Source organism: Polyergus mexicanus, unplaced genomic scaffold (assembly GCF_030449975.1).
Source record: "Polyergus mexicanus isolate NDT 795.1 unplaced genomic scaffold, iyPolMexi1.0 SCAF_6, whole genome shotgun sequence".
NCBI classification, from domain to species: Eukaryota; Metazoa; Arthropoda; class Insecta; order Hymenoptera; family Formicidae; genus Polyergus; species Polyergus mexicanus.
The window spans coordinates 12,011,285-12,031,389 of NW_027223326.1; the positions used below are offsets into that span (position 1 = coordinate 12,011,285).

Here is a 20,105-nt window from a genome sequence, read left to right on the forward strand (position 1 = left end):
CGAATCATATCTTACCTATAACAGATAAACTAAGATTATACCATTCCTTTATAAAGCTCTTAGATACATTATGAAAAAGCTCTTGGATGCTATATGAAAAAAAAAAAAATCTCGATATATTATATACATATATATTGTAGTTGAGTTGCTCATTATGAAAATGGTTTTCACGTCGCTAATTTCACGATTGTACGTCGTATAAGAGACAGCTATAAAATATTTTTTAAAGTGTGATGTGTTATTATGTATGAGAAAAAAATTTGTGCATTCTTCCAATAAATATTTTATTGTCGAAATGTTTTTCATCATTTTCCTTTTATGTTTCATATTTAATTACCACGACTTCTCCATTTATTTCGTATTATAAGATTTTTTTCTATATTCACTAGACAAAAAACATCTCGGAGAGATTTCGGTAACATTAGTACTTTGCATTTTGCTTATATGCTTCGTTAAAAAAGAAACAAAAATATCTGACTTCTATATTTAAAAAAAAAAAAAAAGAGAGAGAGAGAGAGAGAAAAAGAGACACTGCCATTCTAGAGCCTTTTTTTGCCTTTCTTATGTGACTGATTTACACGTGTTACATGATAAACGCGTTTCCTCGATGCCTACGTAATGCAATAAACGGCGGGCGGCTCGAAAGGGGTCGCCCTATGGACATTAGAGTTATATTTCATTCGTTGATGTACCCGGCTCGCACAATTCGCCCTGCTATACATAACCGTCCGTCGTATATAACTTACACTTCACCTATATATATATATATATATATATCTTTACTGCAGTTATATCCAAAACTGACAGGACATTTATAGCGTCACGATACGCACTGTGAATTTCGCTGAAGCTCCACAATTCGTAGCGGTTGAAAATTTTTTGTCATGAAAAAAATTAATCATCTATCTATCTATGTAAATGCACAACTTGTGAATTCCTCGTTTATATTCTATCTACATGCACAAATTCCGACACAAATAGTGATTCAAAAATTAAGCCATATCTGAAGATGAGCATACGTTTCTCCAGCTTCATTTCAAATTTCAAAGAAAAATTTTCAAAAAGAGTTTCTGAGTTATATATATATATATATATATATATATATATATAAATTCTCTCTGTACTTAAATTGAAATTACAAATATACAAAGTACGATATACATATATGATATCAAGTGTTTATGATAGAATCTGTAATCAATTTCGCATTGATTTTTGTTCAACAAAATTTTGATAAATGATTAATATCAATTGCTGCGATTTTATAATTTTATAATTAAAAATAAACGTAAAGAGTCGTGTGTGAACTTCTAACAAATTAAAATTAATTGGACAACAAAATTTATTGGAAATCAATTATAAATTAAATTTTCAATGCTCAATCGAACATTGTGACATTTCGTAGTGTAGGAACGCAGATATTACACATTTAAGTGTATTGTCGGAGAAATCATGTACTACAACGGTGAGCTTAATTTCCACTACCATGAGATCCAGCTTAATTGTCAGACATTCGAAAGCGTGCGACGATAACGGCGATGTCGTAGGACAAATGGCCATTTATTCAAGGTTGACAGATAAGCCGTCTGTAATTCAAGGCTAAGCAATATCGTGTGAAAAATCGCGATGCAATTAATCACCGAGCTTTTTTTGCCGATCATAAATTGGCCAAACGCATGAGTAACGATACTCCTGACAGTCGAACGAGAACTTTCGCGGCAACAATTTCTTAACAAACTTGTATTGTATTGTGCTTGACTGCACGTTTCAGTATTTATTTACTCCTCTTTCGAAGCGAAAACGCGGGAGAAAGTCTCCTATCGAGCTTTCGAAGAGCGACGAAGCTCGCGGATCGATAGAGCCTCTCCGCCTCTGTCATCATCAGACAAGATGGAATCAATACAAATGTAAACCACATAACTTTGGATAATATATCATCACCCTCGATGCCTTTTCGCGTATCTTTCGCGCACGATCCCCCCTCGTTCGTAACCCAGTTATTAAATTCTTAAATCGTTTTTATCGAATTGTCTTACTTGACTTCACGAGGACTAATTGTTAAAAGAGCTGTACGTTTTTACGAGATGCGATTAAATAAAAAAAATTTTTGTAATAAAATCTATACAGCTTTCGAATAAAATTGTAAACTGCGATAAACTTGCTATAAATATTCGGAACTGTTCACATTATGAAATGGAATTTTTTTTTATTTATAATTTACTCACTTTTTTATAACGAGTTCTACTGCCTCCTCTTTTCCTCGCTGTAAAATGTCTTCTGTCTGTAGCCTGCTCAAGTTCATCATCTGTAACGTAAAAGAAAAGAGAAAGATAGAGAAAGTTTAAATTATATTTTATATGTAGATTTAAAGTCATGATTGTAAACAAGATTATTCTATAAAATACAATACCACATAAAATATAAATTGTTTCAAATATATAATACGTTTCAATATCATAATAAGATGAAAATTCTTATTATTTTTATTATCATTGTTGGCTAATAATTGTTGTAAACGCAGCAAGTTAATTACTAGAGCTATCTGACTCAAGGTCTGCCACGAAGCGGCTGAAGCGCATAATTCAGTAGTACAGCAGTATGATTAAGCAGACTATATTATAGTCCTTCGCACAAATCGTGGGGCCTGGAGAATGAACACTTGGTATACAGGTGTAGAAGAAATACCCGTTTATTTTTAAGATAAGTTTACAGACTCGCGAGGTGAAATGAGATCGATCGCGTCGGTCGGTGGGCATGCGAGGTAACCATTCGAGCCCTTCCTTCGGCATCGAAACCTTCGTCCCGATCGTAAGACGATAATTTCTAAATTAAGCCCTGCCGCTCGCGGCGCAGGCCTATCCGTTTCGGCAACGTCATGTTATTAATGCTATATCCTGCCCATCTATGCTGACGGTATGTCGCCGTTCAGATCATAAGCCATATTTGCGCGAATAAAAAGAGCTTTATATTTAACCGTCGATAAGCGTTTCTCTCCAAACTATAATATATACAAAGTTTACTATATTATTTCCACACATGTGTATTACTCGTAAAATAATTTACATTCATGATTACCTGCGTATAAATTTATACAAAGCTTATTATCGTGTTTATTTATCGTAGTATAAGAATAAACTTGCGTGAATCCCTTGCAATTAATGTATAAAATTATTTATAACTCATAAAATATCATACGTTATCCCGAAAAGGATAATAATTCGCAAAGTATACATGCGCAATAACGACACGTTGGATAATACAATAGAATGTCGGTGAGAGTGTGCACAACTTTCAGCGAATGCATGTATAAAAATGTAACGACGCTAAAAAAACGTTCGTACAGAGAAACGCTTTCTCGACAAATGGATCGTGCCGAGCTAGAGAACTCGCGATCCAGAGAATTAATACATATTGATTAAAGTGCTCAAAAATTTAACGACACATTTCTTTTCTGATAAAAGCGTATTATAAGATATGTGTGAAATATTATGTACCGTTCATTGTTCATTAACACGGCAGAAGCGAATTATTTATATCAGAATTAATTAGAGATACTTTTGACAATTTAACGAATATATCAGTTTTTAAAAGATAATTACAAAGAAGACTTAATGAAAATTTTTGAGAATTAAAAACAAGAGTTCTCTACGCTTTGATGCTTAGCCGCACAATGATTTATATTATGTGCTAATGAGATTCGCAAAATATTTAATGTAATTAGTTTTTAGAACTTGAGAAAGATTCACTTTAAAATACAAATTAAAAGTCCACGATATTACATAAATTAATACTTTCCGAATTTCAGATAATTCTAATAAAATTCACCGCGTTATAAAAATGTCGTATTCTTTCAAAGAAGTAGGAATTCTGTATTCGAAAGTATAACAAGTTACAAGTGCATAAAACTAATAAAAATTTGTCGCAATACATTGATCTCTAAACTTTGCACAGTTATACTTACTAATTGGAAAAAGAAGACATACAAGAAAGGAAAAACATTGTAATGCTATTCATTAATCTAGTAAAAGAAAAAAATACAAATTTGGAATCTTTCAGATCAATTTTAAATTTACGAATTGATGAAATTTTACAACAAAGCGGTTTTGCATCACGCTTCCTATTAAACAACTAATTATTCAATTTCTTATTTAAATTTATATTTATATATTATAGCTATTTATATAATTGATATATACATATATACAATATATACTAAAATTTAACTTTCTGTAAAAATTCAAATATAATAATTGGCAGGTTTTACTACTAATGTTCGTTACATTTAAATAATGTTCGTTAATTTAGTCTTTCATAAAAATTCATTATTAATTTTGATACATTTTAAAATTTTTTCACATGCTATAATCTATCATCTTGATTATAATATGATGATCACGTCATGTCACTTGCCTTATTCAGTCAAGTCTCGAAAAGCGAAAAAGTTCTCTTGGCGTTTTATCGAGCGAAAATTGACTTCGATGTTAAAGATCACAGCCTCATAAATAAAGTGTTATTTATTTCGGTCAATATTATCTTGAGTATCAATATGCTATTTAACTTTTAATGTGTGTATTACTTTCTCTTTATGTGAATATTTAATACGGTTCTCAAGCAGACGATTTCGATCCTCATAAGTTGAAAATGATTAGCGACTTGGAAAACTATGGGAAAACTTTTGATATTGATAAATATTTAATCGAAACAAAAACATCACATTCTGCTTTTTGAGATAAGTAATCGATAGCGTATTATAATGACGTTATCATCCTTTGATGACGGATCTATGACACACCTAATCAAAGTTAATCTTCCCGAGGACAACGCACTGTTTTGACGCGCGATAAACTGTTGCTTCGATTATTTTCAAAGAAGATGAAATAATAGAAAAGTGATCATATTGGCGAAAGTCATGTTGGGAAACAAAGAATTGCGCGAAACTAAAAAATCAAAGATTTCTTTTATTTAAATACATGTAAAAGTATATGTATAAATTATTAAAGTATATATGTTATTATAAATACATACCGTATATTTGTTGCTCGATTAAAAATAATATATTTTTTAAAAGCGTGTATATATGTGCGATTAACGAATTTTGATTAAAAAAACCTAATGTGTTTTTAGCGGATTAGGAGGTAAAAATATCCTAGGTATATGTTACGCCGCGAAAAAATGATCTCATGTCATACACGACGCGACTAAAGTTTCCCACGCCGCGATTGAAATTCCCATAAAATGGTAAGGTGATAAAGTGATCTCTTTCTTTCTATAAAACCATCTTTGTCGTCGTCTTTCATCTTCGTTTCCATACGTCGCGATATCGTTGCCTTACGAAGGGCACTTCTTTTCTTTGTTTCCCTTTCTTTCTATTCTGCTAGAAACATTGAACCACCGAAAATAGACGGCGCGATATGTGTCGATAGCATCTCCTTTTTTATTACAGCTTGGAATATTGTAATCATGCGCGATCCTGGTTATACGATAACAGATTTTATCGTGGAGTACATTTGGAAAAGACCTTAATATAGTTTATATGAAACGAAATTATATTCGAGCATGCTCGAGACGTCTGCACACGCACACGCATATTGTATATGTGTATTGTGTGTCAAATATATTGATGATTTTGTCTGACAAAGTACACTGGTTGATAAATGTTAGGAAACAGGATCCTATTGTTCTACAAAAAAAAAATTATTCCCTAATTGTTTAACCATTATAACATTTATTTATTTTTCCCCTGTACCGCTAATTGTTAATCCAAAGAGAACTTATATAATGATATATATATATATATATATCATATAAATCATTCTCATATCATTCTCGGTGTAATTCAAAATAATTATAATTTAGGATATTTATTTATATATAATTTTAAAACATAACAAAAAGGGAGAGAAATAGGGAGAGAAAGAGTGTATTGTCTTTTCAAACATTATCTAAATTATTAAATTTTCTTCACGACATGTCAGCGCGTAAAATTATTAAAGTGCATATTGTTTCGTATTCTAACCAATTATTTTACCCTTTTCTGCCCATTGTCATTAAAGATTCAACCGATAATATATTTTTCACTGTGATAATCGAGGATTCTCTCCACGTACGCTCGGAAAATTTAACTCATCATCGACTTCGTTATTTTCCTCACTTAGCGAAAAGAAATCAGCTGATTCACCATCGAATCACTCATATTGGAAAATTTTAAATTTATACAACTGATTCGCTCGTTGTATCGCTGAACAATTATGTCTCAGCGAATATGGAAAGCAAGACAACACACATTTCTTTTTTAAATGCTAACAGAAAAATATAACTAAGATAAGACTAACATTAAATTTAAGTGTACAAGTTCATTTTAATGTGAGTTTTTATTAAAATAACGTACGCGTTTGATACAAACGAAAAATCCAAGTCAAATAGCCTCGTTTCACATTAGGTTTATCAAGCGAATGTGGAGAGAGAAAAAATTAAGCGCAAATTAATATAAATGATAAGTCAACATACCTTGCTGAAGAAGTAGCTTATCCAAGCGAAGCAGGACTTCGTTTTTATTTTCCCGAAAATTCTCGGGTTGTTCCATACACATATCCGCCGCAACGATCCAATCCGCATACCATTGTTCGCCTTTCTTCGTCGGCATGATACCCGCCAATTACGTATGGAAACCTTAAACAAATTCAATATTAGTCAAGATAAATTATATAAAACGAAAGCACTTCCTGGCTCAAACATATTCGGTAAATTAATTACGGTAAACGAGTTACTTCTCTTCATACGAGAAAACTTATTATCTCGTCTAATTGTAAGATATAACTATTGTCGTTTGTATAAGTTATCGATTCTAACTACGCGTAAAAGAAATTAAATAAAATATATAGATCTATTTATTACGCGATAAAATAAAACGATGTAAATTCATTATGTTTTTAATGTAATAATAAATTGTATAAAAATAAATTCGGGTATTCCACGAGCATGTGTATATTTAACGTTAAATATAATTTTTATACGATAAAACTGCTATATACATACACAACAATATCAAATACGACCTTCATGTTAGGCGACTAAAACTCGGAATAAGTCAGAACTTGATGTAAAAAGCTAAGTTTAAAATGCCAATATACTAATCTATGTTATCGGACGAGACAATTTCGAAGCACAAAATATTTTATCATACTAGCCTGTGTACATTTCCATAAATACATTCCAAGGAATGCTACGCGATTCTTAGCGTCGCAATTACTTTTCCATGAAAACGTTTCGGAAATTACGGAGGGTAAAGAGTGGACTTGCGTCTATACTTATCAGTCTTTATCGATGTGACAGTATCGCACGTGTGCCAACGACATGGGAATTGTTTAGCATGACATATACGCCTCTCGTATAGACCAGGAACAGCTTGCGCTGTCGTTCTAACAATCTCGAATTAACTGCCATTTGTATCGTTTGCGAAGAACGAATGCGAGCTCTGAAAATTTAATGGTGCTCATTTTTTAATTAAAACGCCGGAATATTGATCCTTTTTCAACGATTTAATTATCATCCGCGTCAGCTGACCATATGCTGTATGGATCCAACATGGTTCTTTCGCGTAAGAAAAAAAAAAAAAGAAAAAAATTAGCCATTAGAGGCTATTAAACCTCGCCAAATATTTCTACGCTTTTAGATAAGCAAGGCCCAGCTCTCGTCGATGCTATCGCTTCGCGTGTAAAAATTGACCTCCATTTGAAGTAAAGTTATCTACAACGCGCGCGAAATAAAATATCACATATGCATATATTATATTAATTAGAATAATCGTTAAATACTGTTCGCTTTTAATAATTTTTACAGAATTTTTCAATTCTTTGGCATTTGAATCACAAATGCTACTCTTTTTGCAACATAATAAATATGATAAAAAAAAATTATTTTACACAAAATATTTTAATATAATTTATGTAAAAATATTTTATCATAATTTTTAATGTCCTTAATTTAATAGTAATATATTACTCTGTAGAAGGGATGGGGATAATATAGCATACAATTACGTCTTACGATTAGAAACTTTTTTCCATTCGCGATAAATTTTCTACAAATCCATATAGAGTTAGTTTTTATAGTTAGAAACAATTTCAATAAAAAAATCGAAATCATTGATACATTGAGAGCTGATTAAATTTAAAATCATAACCACATAAAGGGAGAGAAATCAATCAATAGTATAATTTTATACTTACAAATAAATGTACGTTTGATATAAAAGTTTCTTGTGGGAGAATTTTCGTGGGACAGGTGAAGAAGCATCGATGCTGAATACGCGAGAGAAACGGGTACACTGACCAGTGGCCTCTACCTTGACTGCGAATTTTCGGTCGCCCGAGGGCACAAGGTACCTAACCGGCTGCCCCTATTTATTACATAATCATGCTGGTGAACGAACGAGACGTCTGGTATATAACCCAGAAAACGGGCCAAGCGGAAATTACGGGGTCTTTGCATGACACGCGTAAGATCGGAAAAAAACGAGAACGCGCCACGACGAAACAAGGATCCCTGAATTTTTGAAGTTGACAAAATATTAAGAGGAAATAAATTTGAAATTATATCATAGACTCTATAATACAATAGAGAATAATATTTACACATGTTCTGGGAAACAATTAGTCTTTTTAAAACTATATATAATATTTTTGCTTCTTGAGCTTTTTCTAATATAAAGTTTTAATAGAAAGGGCAACGTGGAGAGAATGGTAGGATACACAAAAATATTGCAAGTAACTTAAACGTATTCTAACTTTTTAACGCAACTTTCCTTGTCCGTTTATAAAATAGAAAGTAGCTATGAAAACACAAATTACGCAAAAAAAAAAAAAAATATATATAGATAATTTATCTTTCCTTATTCATTTTCTCTCGAGATAAAATTGACATTTTTATTTAATCGATGCATTACTATAAAATAATTTTCTAATTAATTATTCTTCATCATCATTAACTTATATGTATGTGTATATATTATCAGTTTTATTATAAAAATCAAGTTAATATATAGAATAAAAAAGTAGATTTATCATGTAAACTTGTCATTGATAAAATAGAACTTTGATAGTTCTCTATATAATCAGTAATTGATAATATACAGCATACTATAAAAATCAATTTATATCGTAAGACGGTAACACGTCTCGTACGATTGCTATTTATATAATATTCGAACATTTCGTCATTGAGACTGTGGAGTTTAGTAATGCGTGGAGAAGATCCACGTATGCATCTTCTATAATAGAGTGAAATTGTAGAGTTACTTCTCGACCAAATTCTCATTAACTTAATCGAGGGGTGATTAACTCAATTGATATATTTATATAAGCAAAATTTCTAATTACGAAAAATAAATTTGAAACAACGATAAATTAGTGCATAATATATACACACACAAAAAATTGCAAGTATAATGTATTACTAATAAGAGCTAAACCGATAAGCCGATTGATAAGTTACACTGATAAGATAATTAGAATTTGGTCAAAATAGAGCTTCCAAAATATTTATATGTTTCATAATATTCAGTAAGAATTTGCTCACGTTGGTTCTGACAATCCGTTTCAGATATTACAGGAGGAATAATCATCGTAAAAAAATTTGTTATTGACGCAACATCTATAGGGATTGTGATGGAAATGTACGAAAATATTTTCAAAAGGAAAAAAATAAGAGATAATATGTTATGCAATTTCTCTTTATCTCTCTCTCTCTCTCTCTATCATTACATAAATTATTTTAAATAAATGAATTTGTGTATAAATTGAAAATTGTTTAAAAAAATGAAAATAAGTTATATAACCATTTTCTAGCAATAAATAAAAGGAGATATCGTTATTTCTCTTATTATCACATGTGGCATTGTTGTATATTAACGGTTTTGTATTTGTGAACATGTATATTTGTGTGGTAAAATATAAATAATATATATATATAAAATATATTATCACTGAATTCATTGGATTATAAATAATAATTGCTCAACACATATTTGAATAATATACTTTTGTTAATTGTATGTTAATCATGTATGTTATATGTGGATAAGAACGATTTTTTTATTATCTTGCCCTCGCGCGTGATTTTACTCCATTTATTTTATATTATATATATATATATATATATATATATATATATATATATATATATATATTATTCCATTACAATTATATTTTTATGGTCATATTTTTGAAATTTGTATATTTTTATATTGATAAAAACATGATAATTAGATTGCTAGTAACTGCGGTTAATATCAGTTTCAATCTTTCTTTGTGTCATTTTAAAGATTATTTATGATATTTTTTAGGAATATATTTCCTCCTACTTATATTGAAGGCTTTCATGATCTTGAAGCAGTGAAAGCTATGGAATACAAAAAGCTCGGGAAAACGGGCTTATTTGTAAGCAAATTATCTTTTGGCTCTGGTCCGCTCGGTTGTCATTACGGGTAAATTATTGATTATTTGCATGAATATTATATTTAATATTATACAATAGTGATTTTTAAATAAATATATTATTGCTAGCACGTATGACGAGGCCAATGCCATCGAAGCGGTACGTCAAGCGATAAAACAAGGTGTCAATTATATCGATACAGCACCATGGTATGGTCAAGGTCGATCCGAGACAACACTCGGCAAGGTGTAAAAATTTACTGGAAATATATATAATACGTATCTCAAATTTTTTTCATAGCCGATTCTTGTTACTTTGCAAATGTATTATAGGCATTAAAAGGGATTCCGCGAGAAGCTTATTATATAGCGACGAAAGTTGGCAGATACGAGTTGGATTACAACAATATGTTTGATTTTACTGTCGAGAAAACTAGAAAGAGTTTTAAAAAGAGTTTGGAACTATTGGGATTGGATTACGTCGATGTTATTCAAGTAAGAAATATTGTTTCATATCGAAATTGATAAGGTTTTTACCTCAAAAAATCTACTTGTAGATTAATAAAATATAAAAATAAAATATGTAAACTTTTTAGATTCACGACATCGAATTTGCATCCTCATTAGATATAATCATCACGCAAACTTTGCCGGAACTATCGAAGCAAGTAGCAGAGGGAAAAGCTAAACATATAGGTATAACCGGATATCCAGTATCTGTACTGAAAGAATGCATCGAAAAGAGTAATATAAATATAGCCTGTGTCTTGAGTTATGCGAGACTTACTCTGATCGACGACACTTTGTTAGACTATATACCATTCTTCAAGGTTTGTAATTTTATTTGCCTCGCGTCGTAAACAAATACTTGGTGACAAAATTTTATTAATTCTCGTGTATTTTATAGAAGCATAATATAGGTCTAATCAATGCTGCTGCACTATCTATGGGTCTTTTAACAAATAACGGTTCACCGAGCTGGCATCCAGCCTCTGACGAGACAAAGGAACAATGTGTGAATGCTGCGTATTACTGCAAGGTTCATTAATAAGAATATCAAATAAATTTGTTATATAATTATTATATATTGATAATTAAGATATTGTCCATTTGTTTAATGTATTATCAATATATAAAGCCGTTAAAAAATTAATAATATAAATAATATGCAGGATCAAAATGTGGAGCTTTCCAAACTGGCAATATGGCATTCTATCCAATATACGAATGTGGACACTAATTTGATCGGAATACAAAGCACAAAGCAATTACAAATGAATCTGGATGTTTTGCAAAACGGTATTACGGAAAAAGAAAAAACAATTTTGCAAGAAATTCAAGAAAAGTAATTCTTGTTGAACTTTCTTTTTTATTACAAAGTATTCTGTATCTTAATTGTTTTCAGCCTATCATTTTAAACTAAAATAAAATTATTTATTCTAGATTCCTGTCAAAAATAAAGAATCAACATTGGGAAGATAAAGAGATCCAAATGTACCGGAAAGCTATGAAGAATAAAATGTGATAAAAATACAATATATCTTTATTTCCATTTTCTATGAATCACTCGTGGAATTTGAGTTCTATGAAAAAGTATGTAAAACATCACTTGAAATATCTAGTAAGCATTTCATAAGAATAATAACTTATTATTTTTTTAGTTTAATTATAAAACTGAATAATACTAATATATATCACTCTGAGGTAAAGATCACTATTTGGTTGAAGCATTTCGCTAGAGAACACAGACTCGTCCAATCAGTCTCATCCCTTTTTTAAGAGATTTGTTATCCTAATCAATATATATATATATATATATATATAACTCGTTGATATTTATAATTAGTAAAGGCTTAAAAATTTTTTTTCAATCTGAGGTAAGTAATCGTCCTCATTAGATTTGATTTGATAAGATAATTCATACATTAATATCATTATGTATGATCCTAAGATAGATTTGTGATACATTTGTTTCAATTCAAATCCCTTTTTAAGACACAGTTCTCTACCACCTTCTGTATATTCGGAAGCCACTATATTAGCGCAACTATACCCTGCTTCAATCGCAAATTGTACAGCAGTATTGAGCAAACACGATGCTATACCTTTATTCTGATATTCCTTGCGCACACATAGTCTCTTTATCCATGCGCATTTATCTAATCTATGACTCTTGGACAAGCCAATAGTTCCCACAATCTTTTTGGCCTGCAAAGAAACTCCCATGTTGGCTTGGCAATACTGTTGTTCTGTGATTATAGTATAATGAACTTCTTTAGGATGCCGTGTCATTAAGTAAGGCTGAAATGCTTCGGCGATCCAGAAGCACGAAAAACCATTAGACATATAAAGCCTGTATAAAAAAAAGAACATTAAAATATTTTGAATCACCTATCATGTGATAACTTATTAAGCTGTTGTAAGATCTACATACGATATACTACCTTGAAATATTAGTCACTTCTTCGTTAATCTCTGTTAGCTTTGCAGCAAAGCTTATATATGTGCCAATATATATCAATATTACAACTAAAGGTATAACCACAAGACAAATGGTCAGCGGCATTCCAAAGAAAATAAACATTATTGCAGAAAGCAAGATTATCAATTGAAAGGTTATTTCCTTAAACAACATTCCGCGAAACGTGGCACCCAGGGAAGACATCACGCTATTTCTAATTAATTCCTTGCAACCTATCTCATCGCCCGGCTTGAAGGCGCGCACAATTACCATGTAACTCATTATCAAGAGGCACTTTTTACGAAGACTTAAACAACGTTACGAAAATATATCACTATATATACGCCTATTTTTAAATATATTCAGATATGCTTGCCATTTTATTCATTTTAAATCATGCTTTTGTTGTCTATTACTTTAAACATTAAGGGGCATACTATCAATAATACGCTTAGTTGTTTTCAAAGCCGTTGCACATATGAACATACTGAGCAAAGAGAAGCCTGAGACCTGAGAGGAATCACGCCACCCCGCCGTTTTTCGTGAGACTGTTTTCCTAGCTGGTACAGTGGCGCTAACTGGATTCATTTTAGAGCCGGCGGAACTACATGGCCAGATTCATCGTTGCCTTTTTTTTTATGTCATTTTATTTGCAAATTTTCTCATTAATTTTAATAAATAATACGGTATATCGCATCGGTAATACAAATGTGTGACATCGTCAAATAGCTCCATGGGAAGAGACAGGGTGAGAGATAAGTATTCCGAGTTCCGAGTATTCGTTGCGTTACATTTACACATTCAAGCTATATTGCAAAATAATAAGCATAGACATAGAGTATATCTAGACCGAGCGTTTGCCTTTATTTAAGAAGTGAGAGTAAAGACGCACGTAGAAAAGGACATACTCTGGTTCGTGTCCCTTGCGTTCTTTCTCGCTCCTACGTAGCATATAGCGTACTCTTTCGCTATACTACATGCAAGTGAGAGAGAGAGAGAGAGAGAGAGAGAGAGAGAGAGAGAGAGAGAGAGAGAGAGAGTGAGCGCAAGGGGAGTACAAGCACAGATGAATAGACAGATAGCCAATGGCCCGGGTTAAGGCGAGACTGGTCTTTCTCACTGGTTTCAGCGCCATACCGTCATAACGGCCAATGCAGTAACTACGTTCTCAAGCAAATTGGCAATTACGAAGCGACGCGTTACGCGGCATGCAGACTTCTCGTTGCGTATAACAGCGTGACATAATATGCTTCTTCGAGCTACATTTATATTAATTTAAATAAATAAATATACACACACATACATACGCGCGCGCATATGTATACTAATAAAACTACAATATTAATATACATTAGTTAACAGCGATAAAAATAAGCTGAAATCAGGAATTAATATTTTTTTTACATTTAAGTATCACGCGCACATCTTGATTCAAAATAAGAGTCTTGAGACCGAAACTCGACTCTAGACACGCGCACGTTGAAATATCCGCTATCGCGACACGCGATGCGAATTAATGTGCGGGAACATTGTAAATAAGCCAAGTCACAAATAAAGCTGATATTTATCTATTTATTTAACGTGGAAAGTGTCTGAATTATTTAACTAAAGTACGTGTATTTCCCAGGCGGAGCCCGAATTCCTAAATTCCTTCCGGCAAACGATTCCAACTACCGTACCTCTCCCGGAGGCACAACATAACATTTAAATACGATTTTTATGAAGAAAATATTTTAATACAAAACAGAATATTGCGCAAAATAAAAAATACTAGAAACAAGAATAAACATTAAATATTACTTGTAAAATATTTACTATAAAAAAAAATTAAATAATGAAAAATGTATTACTTAATAAATATTTAAAAAAATTTGTCTACAAAAAAATCAATAATGATTAGTTTATAACATCGGAACAATAACATAATAAATGAAAGACAAAATCAGCTGAGCAATGAAAATCAATATCACATGTAGTAAAAAAATCAATAATGGATAACAGATTTACTGCGCAAAATAACAGAATAATGAGACAAATCAATTGGGGTATCAAAAATACATAGTTGGCTTTAAAAAAAATGTAATTTGCAACATGCAGGTGCATACTTCTTTTTAAAGGCAACCATGTATTTTCTTTACATCTTTACATATATGTATATATATATATATATATATATATATACTGGGTGGCCCATTTTAATCCATCCAGTCGAATATCTCAAAAACCAAGCCCGGAAGAGAAAAATGTTTCAGACAAAAGTTGTTTGGTTTCGAGGGGGCCATAAGATGGTGACAATGATTTGACCTTGGAATATCATTTGAAGGTCATGTGAAGGTCAACTTTAAAATCTCAAATGAAAACCCCCATTTTTTATTTAGTATTCTTGTAGCTGACATCGAAAGCTTTCCAAAACACTATAATAAAGTATTATTTCATTAAGTAATTTTTGAGTTATTTTATATTTTAATCTGACATATTTTGATATAAAAAATTAAATATCTCGTAAAATATCTAGTTTTTGATAATCTTACCGTAATACTTCTATGTACAGAATAATGAGACAAATCAATTAGTATAAAAAAAATTGTTTTTAAGAAAATTATTTACAATGTATTTTTTTAAACAATTATTTGTTTTTTTTGGCACTAATTAATTTATCTTATTATTCTGTACATAGAAGTATTACGGTAAAATAATCGAAAACTGAATATTTTACGAAATATTTTATTTTTTATATCAAAATATGTCAGATTAAAATATAAAATAACTCAAAAAGTACTTAATCAAAAAATACTTTATTATAGTGTTTTGGAAAGCTCTCGATGTCAGCTATAAGAATACTAAATAAAAAATGGGGGTTTCCGTTTAAGATTTTAAAGTTGACCTTTATATGACCTTCAAATAATTTTCCAAGGTCAAATCATTGTCACCATCTTATGGCTCCCTCGAAACCAAACAACTTTTGTCTGAAACATTTTTCTCTTCCGTGCTTGGTTTTTGAGATATTCGACTGGATGGATTAAAATGGGCCACCCAGTATATATACAAGTATATAATTGATATGAACAAGAGATTTTACATAACAAGTAAGAAAAATTTGAAAATGTAATTTTACAGTAATTAAATTATGTATAAACAATTCAAATTAATTAATGATATGCATTTTATGCGGTAAATCTGTTATCCGTTATTGATTTTTTCAATATATTGATTTTTATTGCTTAATTATTGCTTAATTATTTGTCGTTTGTTCATTATGATATTACATATATTAAACTTATAATTTAATAAACTATAAGCATTAATGATTTTTCTGTAGACAAAATATCAACAATTATTTAACGTCATCGTAATCATAAGATGTTGACTATGTGTCGACTATGTGTCGACTATGTCGTTGATCGATGAAAAAAGAGATAGTAACAATATATTTGTTCTCTTTAAATTCTCCGATTCCTCGAAACCGGAGCCGGAGCTCGGAACTCTCATGTACGTGGCTTGTGCCTGTGGTTAAGAAGCGATGAGATGCAGAAAAGTGCGAGAATCCAAAGAGCAACATACAAACATGTCTCATTTTAATCTATCACCCTGATTTATGATTATTTATCAATTTACGAAAAAAATGTTTCAAGCAAAAGTTGTTTGACCTTAAGAGGAATATAAGAAGGTGTCATTAGTTTGACCTTGGATAATTGTTTGAAGATTATGTAGAAATCATTTTTAATTTTTTAATTAGAATTCTCTATTTTTCATTGCATATTCTTGTAGTTTATTCAAGAACTTTTTTAAACATTATAATTTAATATTTTATTGTTAAGTATTTTTTGAGTTATAAGGCTTGAATATTGCAATATTTTGACATAAAATACAAAATATTTTGTAAAACATTCAATTTTGGGTAATCACTTTTATGCGCAGAATAATGGGACAAATCAATTGATGTAAAAAAAAACACAATTGTTTTTAAGAAAAATATATAATTTGCAACATGCAGCTGCATACTTTTTTTTTAAAGCAACTATTTGTTTTCTTCACATTAATTGATTCATACCATTATTCTGTGCATAAAAGTATTAAAATAAGATAATCAAAAACTGAATATTTTACAAGATTTATTTTGTATTTTATGTAAAAAAAATTTAATTATAGTGTTTTGAAAAGCTCTCCAGATAGGTTACAAGAAGATTAAATAAAAAATAGTTTTATTTAAAAAATTAAAGGTAATCTTTACGTGATTTTCAAATTACCATTTGTGTCATCAGCAAGTAAAAGAGATCTTCTGTAAAAATTGCGACAATATGCTGATTTTGTCAGAGATATAATGCAATTAATCCGACATTATTAAAGCATAGAAATGCATATATTTTATATGTACACTTTGTATGCAATTAAAACAGCATAAAATTATAAGTAACTATTTGTTATTTTATGCTATTCTAATTACATCACAAAGTATACCTAAAATATTTGCATGCTATGTTCAGCATATCTGTCTATCTGGGTATATATACATATATATAAAGTTTAAAAATCTGAAATTATATTTAACACCATTGTAAGAATAAGCGAGCAATGTGTCGTCTACGTTGTCGGATCGGTGAAAAGAGAGACAGAAACAATATATCTGTTATCTTTAAATTTTCCGATTCCTCGAAACAGGAGCCGCGGAGCGCCTGTGTCCAGTGCGGTATTCCCTCCAATCATTTGTTAACGACTCGCGTCGTCGTTTGTTATTGAAAGCTCAATCTGGCTACTGCTCTGCGAGCCTTTGGCGTTGTCGAGCATTATTTCATTGTGCTGCTAAGCTATTTTTATTGTGATATTTTTGCGACTTTTTATCGTAGTTATTTAAACTACGATACTTATACATGTTACTGCGAATTGTGGAGTGAATTGTGCCGTGAAACGTGCAAGATCCGGATCCGGAACTGTGGATTTTAATTAAATCCACAGTTTAAACAACATTTTAGTTTTGAGAAAATCACGTGATTTCTTCAAAACTAAACGCGGAGATAGCTTTTTCGTGTTTTCCATTCGCGGCCGAGAGATTTTATTGCAGGATTTTATTTATTTATTTTTTTTTATTATTATTAAACGCGGAGATAGCGTTCTTTTATGTGTTTTCCATTCGCGGCCGAAAGATTTTTTGCAGGATTTTTTTTTCAATTAAGCACGGAGATTCGCGGAGATTGTGTTTTTTCTGTCGTTTTCCGTTCGCGGCCGAGAAGTTTTTTGTTGCAGGATTTTTTCGTGGATTAAAATGGATAAGGATAAGAGTATGAAGAAAATCTCAGTATTCGACAGATGCCTTTATAAAAACTGTGATAGTGTTAAATCAGAAAACTGTAAATTGTTTCGTTTTCCACAAAAGACTGATAGAAGATTTGATATTTGGATAAGAAACTGTGGTAAGTAAAAATAGAAAAATCTTGAAAATATTTGACGGTGATAAATATAAGACCTGTCGTAACCCGACCAATTTCTTAATATATTAAAGAATAAAACAATAAAGTGAAATAGAAAAGTGTAAGAAAGGGCTGAGTAAAGCAAAGCAGTAAAATTAGAAAAGAGATTCTTATTATTAATCAAGCCGAATAATTAAAAATTAAAATATCAGAAATTAGACGTTTCCGCACATTCGCATTTGTGGCATTCGACTGTATTTAATAAGTGTTACATGCCTGTAAAATTTTAAAAGTGGACATAAATAGTATACGATAGCTTAGTTGATTTATGTTTAACTACAGGTAATGAAAATCTACTGGAGTGGTCCCCGGCATCTATTCGAAAAGCTGGATTATGCGCAAAACATTTTAATAAAAAAGATTTGATAAGTGATACAAGATTACATATTGGAAGAAATCCCATACCATGGGTTCCCAAGAATATTGAGATTTCTGTTGTCTGTGAGAATAATACAGAAGAAGCCACAAGCATTGAAGAAATTGAACAACAAAATGTTGATCACTCAGATGATCGAAATTGCACTCCGATGGAAGTCATTTCTGACACCGTTTTTCCAGACATTATGGAGATCATGAATAAAAAGTGTTATCCTTCTGGAAAAGAACTCTTCAGCAATTTTGGAGATAACTTTGCAGATGACGATGAATGGCTCAACAATGGAAATCCACTTCCATTATTTCCATTTTTGGAGAATAATTCTCAAAAAAAAGTAGAAATGAAAGCGATCATGCTGAAAAAGAAAAAAAGTAAACAACCTCCAAAAAAGAAGTCTGCCTCCAAAGAAATGTATATTGAAAAATTATCCGAAATCGAAAAATTAAAGAGAGAAAATTCGAGATTAAAAAAGCTTCTTATACAAAGAAAAAGAAAACAAAAGAATGTCACAGCAATTTTGCAACGTCGCAATATTGAAGCTCAGAGGAAGAAAAACGTTTGCAAGCACAGTGTAAATGAATTTTTGCATGGAAAAAAATATTTAAAACCACTAGCGAAAACAATGATAAGGCTTCAATTACACAAAGGAAAAGCAGAATATACAAAAGAAGAAAAACAGCTTGCGAAATTTATGTTTTATTATTCCGCAAGTGGATATTCACGAATGAGAAAAGCAGGATTAAATCTTCCATCAGAATCTTCTGTGAGAAATTGGATTTCAGAAACAGAAATTCGACCGGGATTCTGCGAAGAAATATTTTCGAAAATTCAAGAAAATTTATCAAAACTACCATCTTCGCAAACACTTTGTTGCTTAAAATTTGATGAAATGTCAATAAAAAAATTTGAAGAATACAGTAAAAAATACGACATTATTGAAGGATTAGTAGATTTTGGACCTCTAGGACGAAGCGATCAACCAGCGGAACATGTTTTATTATTTTGCCTTGATAGTATTAATGCAGAAAATCCTTGGCGGCAAATAGTAGCATACTTTTTGACCGGAAAAAATTCAACGCATAAAGAAATTGTTCAACTCACCGAGATATGTTTGCGAAAACTGAAAGATGTAGGAGCAAATGTACAATTGATTACATGTGACCAAGGTGGAGCAAACAGAAAAGCTTTCAGTAATTGGAAAATTTCATCACATCAACCGTTTTTTTTATTGAATAATGAAACTTATTTTACTTCCTTTGATTGGCCCCATCTTATCAAGCGGTTGATTAGTCAATTGAGATCGCATAAATATATTTACGTCAACGGACAAATAATAATGTCGTTTTATGATTTATTTGAAACGTGGCAAT

At 31.0% G+C, this 20,105-nt stretch overlaps 3 protein-coding genes across 12 annotated transcripts in view; 1 reads left to right on the forward strand and 2 right to left on the reverse strand.

The window, feature by feature from the left end:
- LOC138934353 (pleckstrin homology domain-containing family G member 5) overlaps positions 1-12,609 on the reverse strand; it is a 113,397-nt gene extending 100,788 nt beyond the window's left edge. For 2 of the 5 annotated variants that reach the window (XM_070297982.1, XM_070297980.1), the window contains exons 1-3: positions 12,539-12,609; positions 6,508-6,669; positions 2,226-2,305 (exon numbers count right to left, since the gene is read on the reverse strand). In XM_070297982.1, coding sequence (XP_070154083.1) covers positions 2,226-2,305; positions 6,508-6,643 — 216 coding nt within the window. In that variant the 5' untranslated portion in view covers positions 6,644-6,669; positions 12,539-12,609. The remainder of the gene's footprint in view (positions 1-2,225; positions 2,306-6,507; positions 6,670-12,538) is intronic. The other 3 variants (XM_070297981.1, XM_070297983.1, XM_070297988.1) reach the window with 2 other exon arrangements.
- LOC138934354 (uncharacterized) lies at positions 9,232-12,859 on the forward strand. 6 transcript variants are annotated; one of them, XR_011447113.1, is made up of 11 exons: positions 9,232-9,257; positions 9,601-9,673; positions 10,343-10,483; positions 10,563-10,680; positions 10,767-10,928; positions 11,030-11,263; positions 11,341-11,472; positions 11,606-11,778; positions 11,877-12,026; positions 12,095-12,310; positions 12,429-12,854. XR_011447113.1 is itself a non-coding variant. In XM_070297990.1 (9 exons), the coding sequence occupies exons 1-9, from the start codon at positions 9,239-9,241 to the stop codon at positions 11,956-11,958; spliced, it is 1,134 nt and encodes a 377-aa protein (XP_070154091.1). In that variant the 5' UTR covers positions 9,232-9,238; the 3' UTR covers positions 11,959-12,052. The 6 variants fall into 6 exon arrangements, 1 of the variants encoding a protein (XP_070154091.1); XR_011447112.1 differs by having other exon boundaries at positions 12,095-12,859; XR_011447114.1 differs by having other exon boundaries at positions 9,234-9,436; positions 12,095-12,856.
- Positions 11,961-13,431, reverse strand: LOC138934355 (N-acetyltransferase family 8 member 3). Its single transcript, XM_070297992.1, has 2 exons — positions 12,878-13,431; positions 11,961-12,786 (listed from the first exon to the last, which is right to left on the reverse strand). Exons 1-2 carry the CDS (start codon positions 13,174-13,176, stop codon positions 12,276-12,278), a joined length of 810 nt encoding a protein of 269 aa, XP_070154093.1. The 5' UTR covers positions 13,177-13,431; the 3' UTR covers positions 11,961-12,275.
- Positions 13,432-20,105: the final 6,674 nt, after the last annotated feature.

Coding starts and splice junctions, on each gene's coding strand:
- LOC138934354 (XM_070297990.1), top strand. Junction 10,484..10,562: donor CCGCTCGGTTGTCATTACGG/GTAAATTATTGA, acceptor TATTATTGCTAG/CACGTATGACGAGGCCAATG. Junction 11,779..11,876: donor TTGCAAGAAATTCAAGAAAA/GTAATTCTTGTT, acceptor TATTTATTCTAG/ATTCCTGTCAAAAATAAAGA.
- LOC138934355 (XM_070297992.1), bottom strand. CDS start 13,176: ATGAGTTACATGGTAATTGTGCGCGCCTTCAAGCCGGGCGATGAGATA. Junction 12,787..12,877: donor GAAGTGACTAATATTTCAAG/GTAGTATATCGT, acceptor TTTTTTATACAG/GCTTTATATGTCTAATGGTT.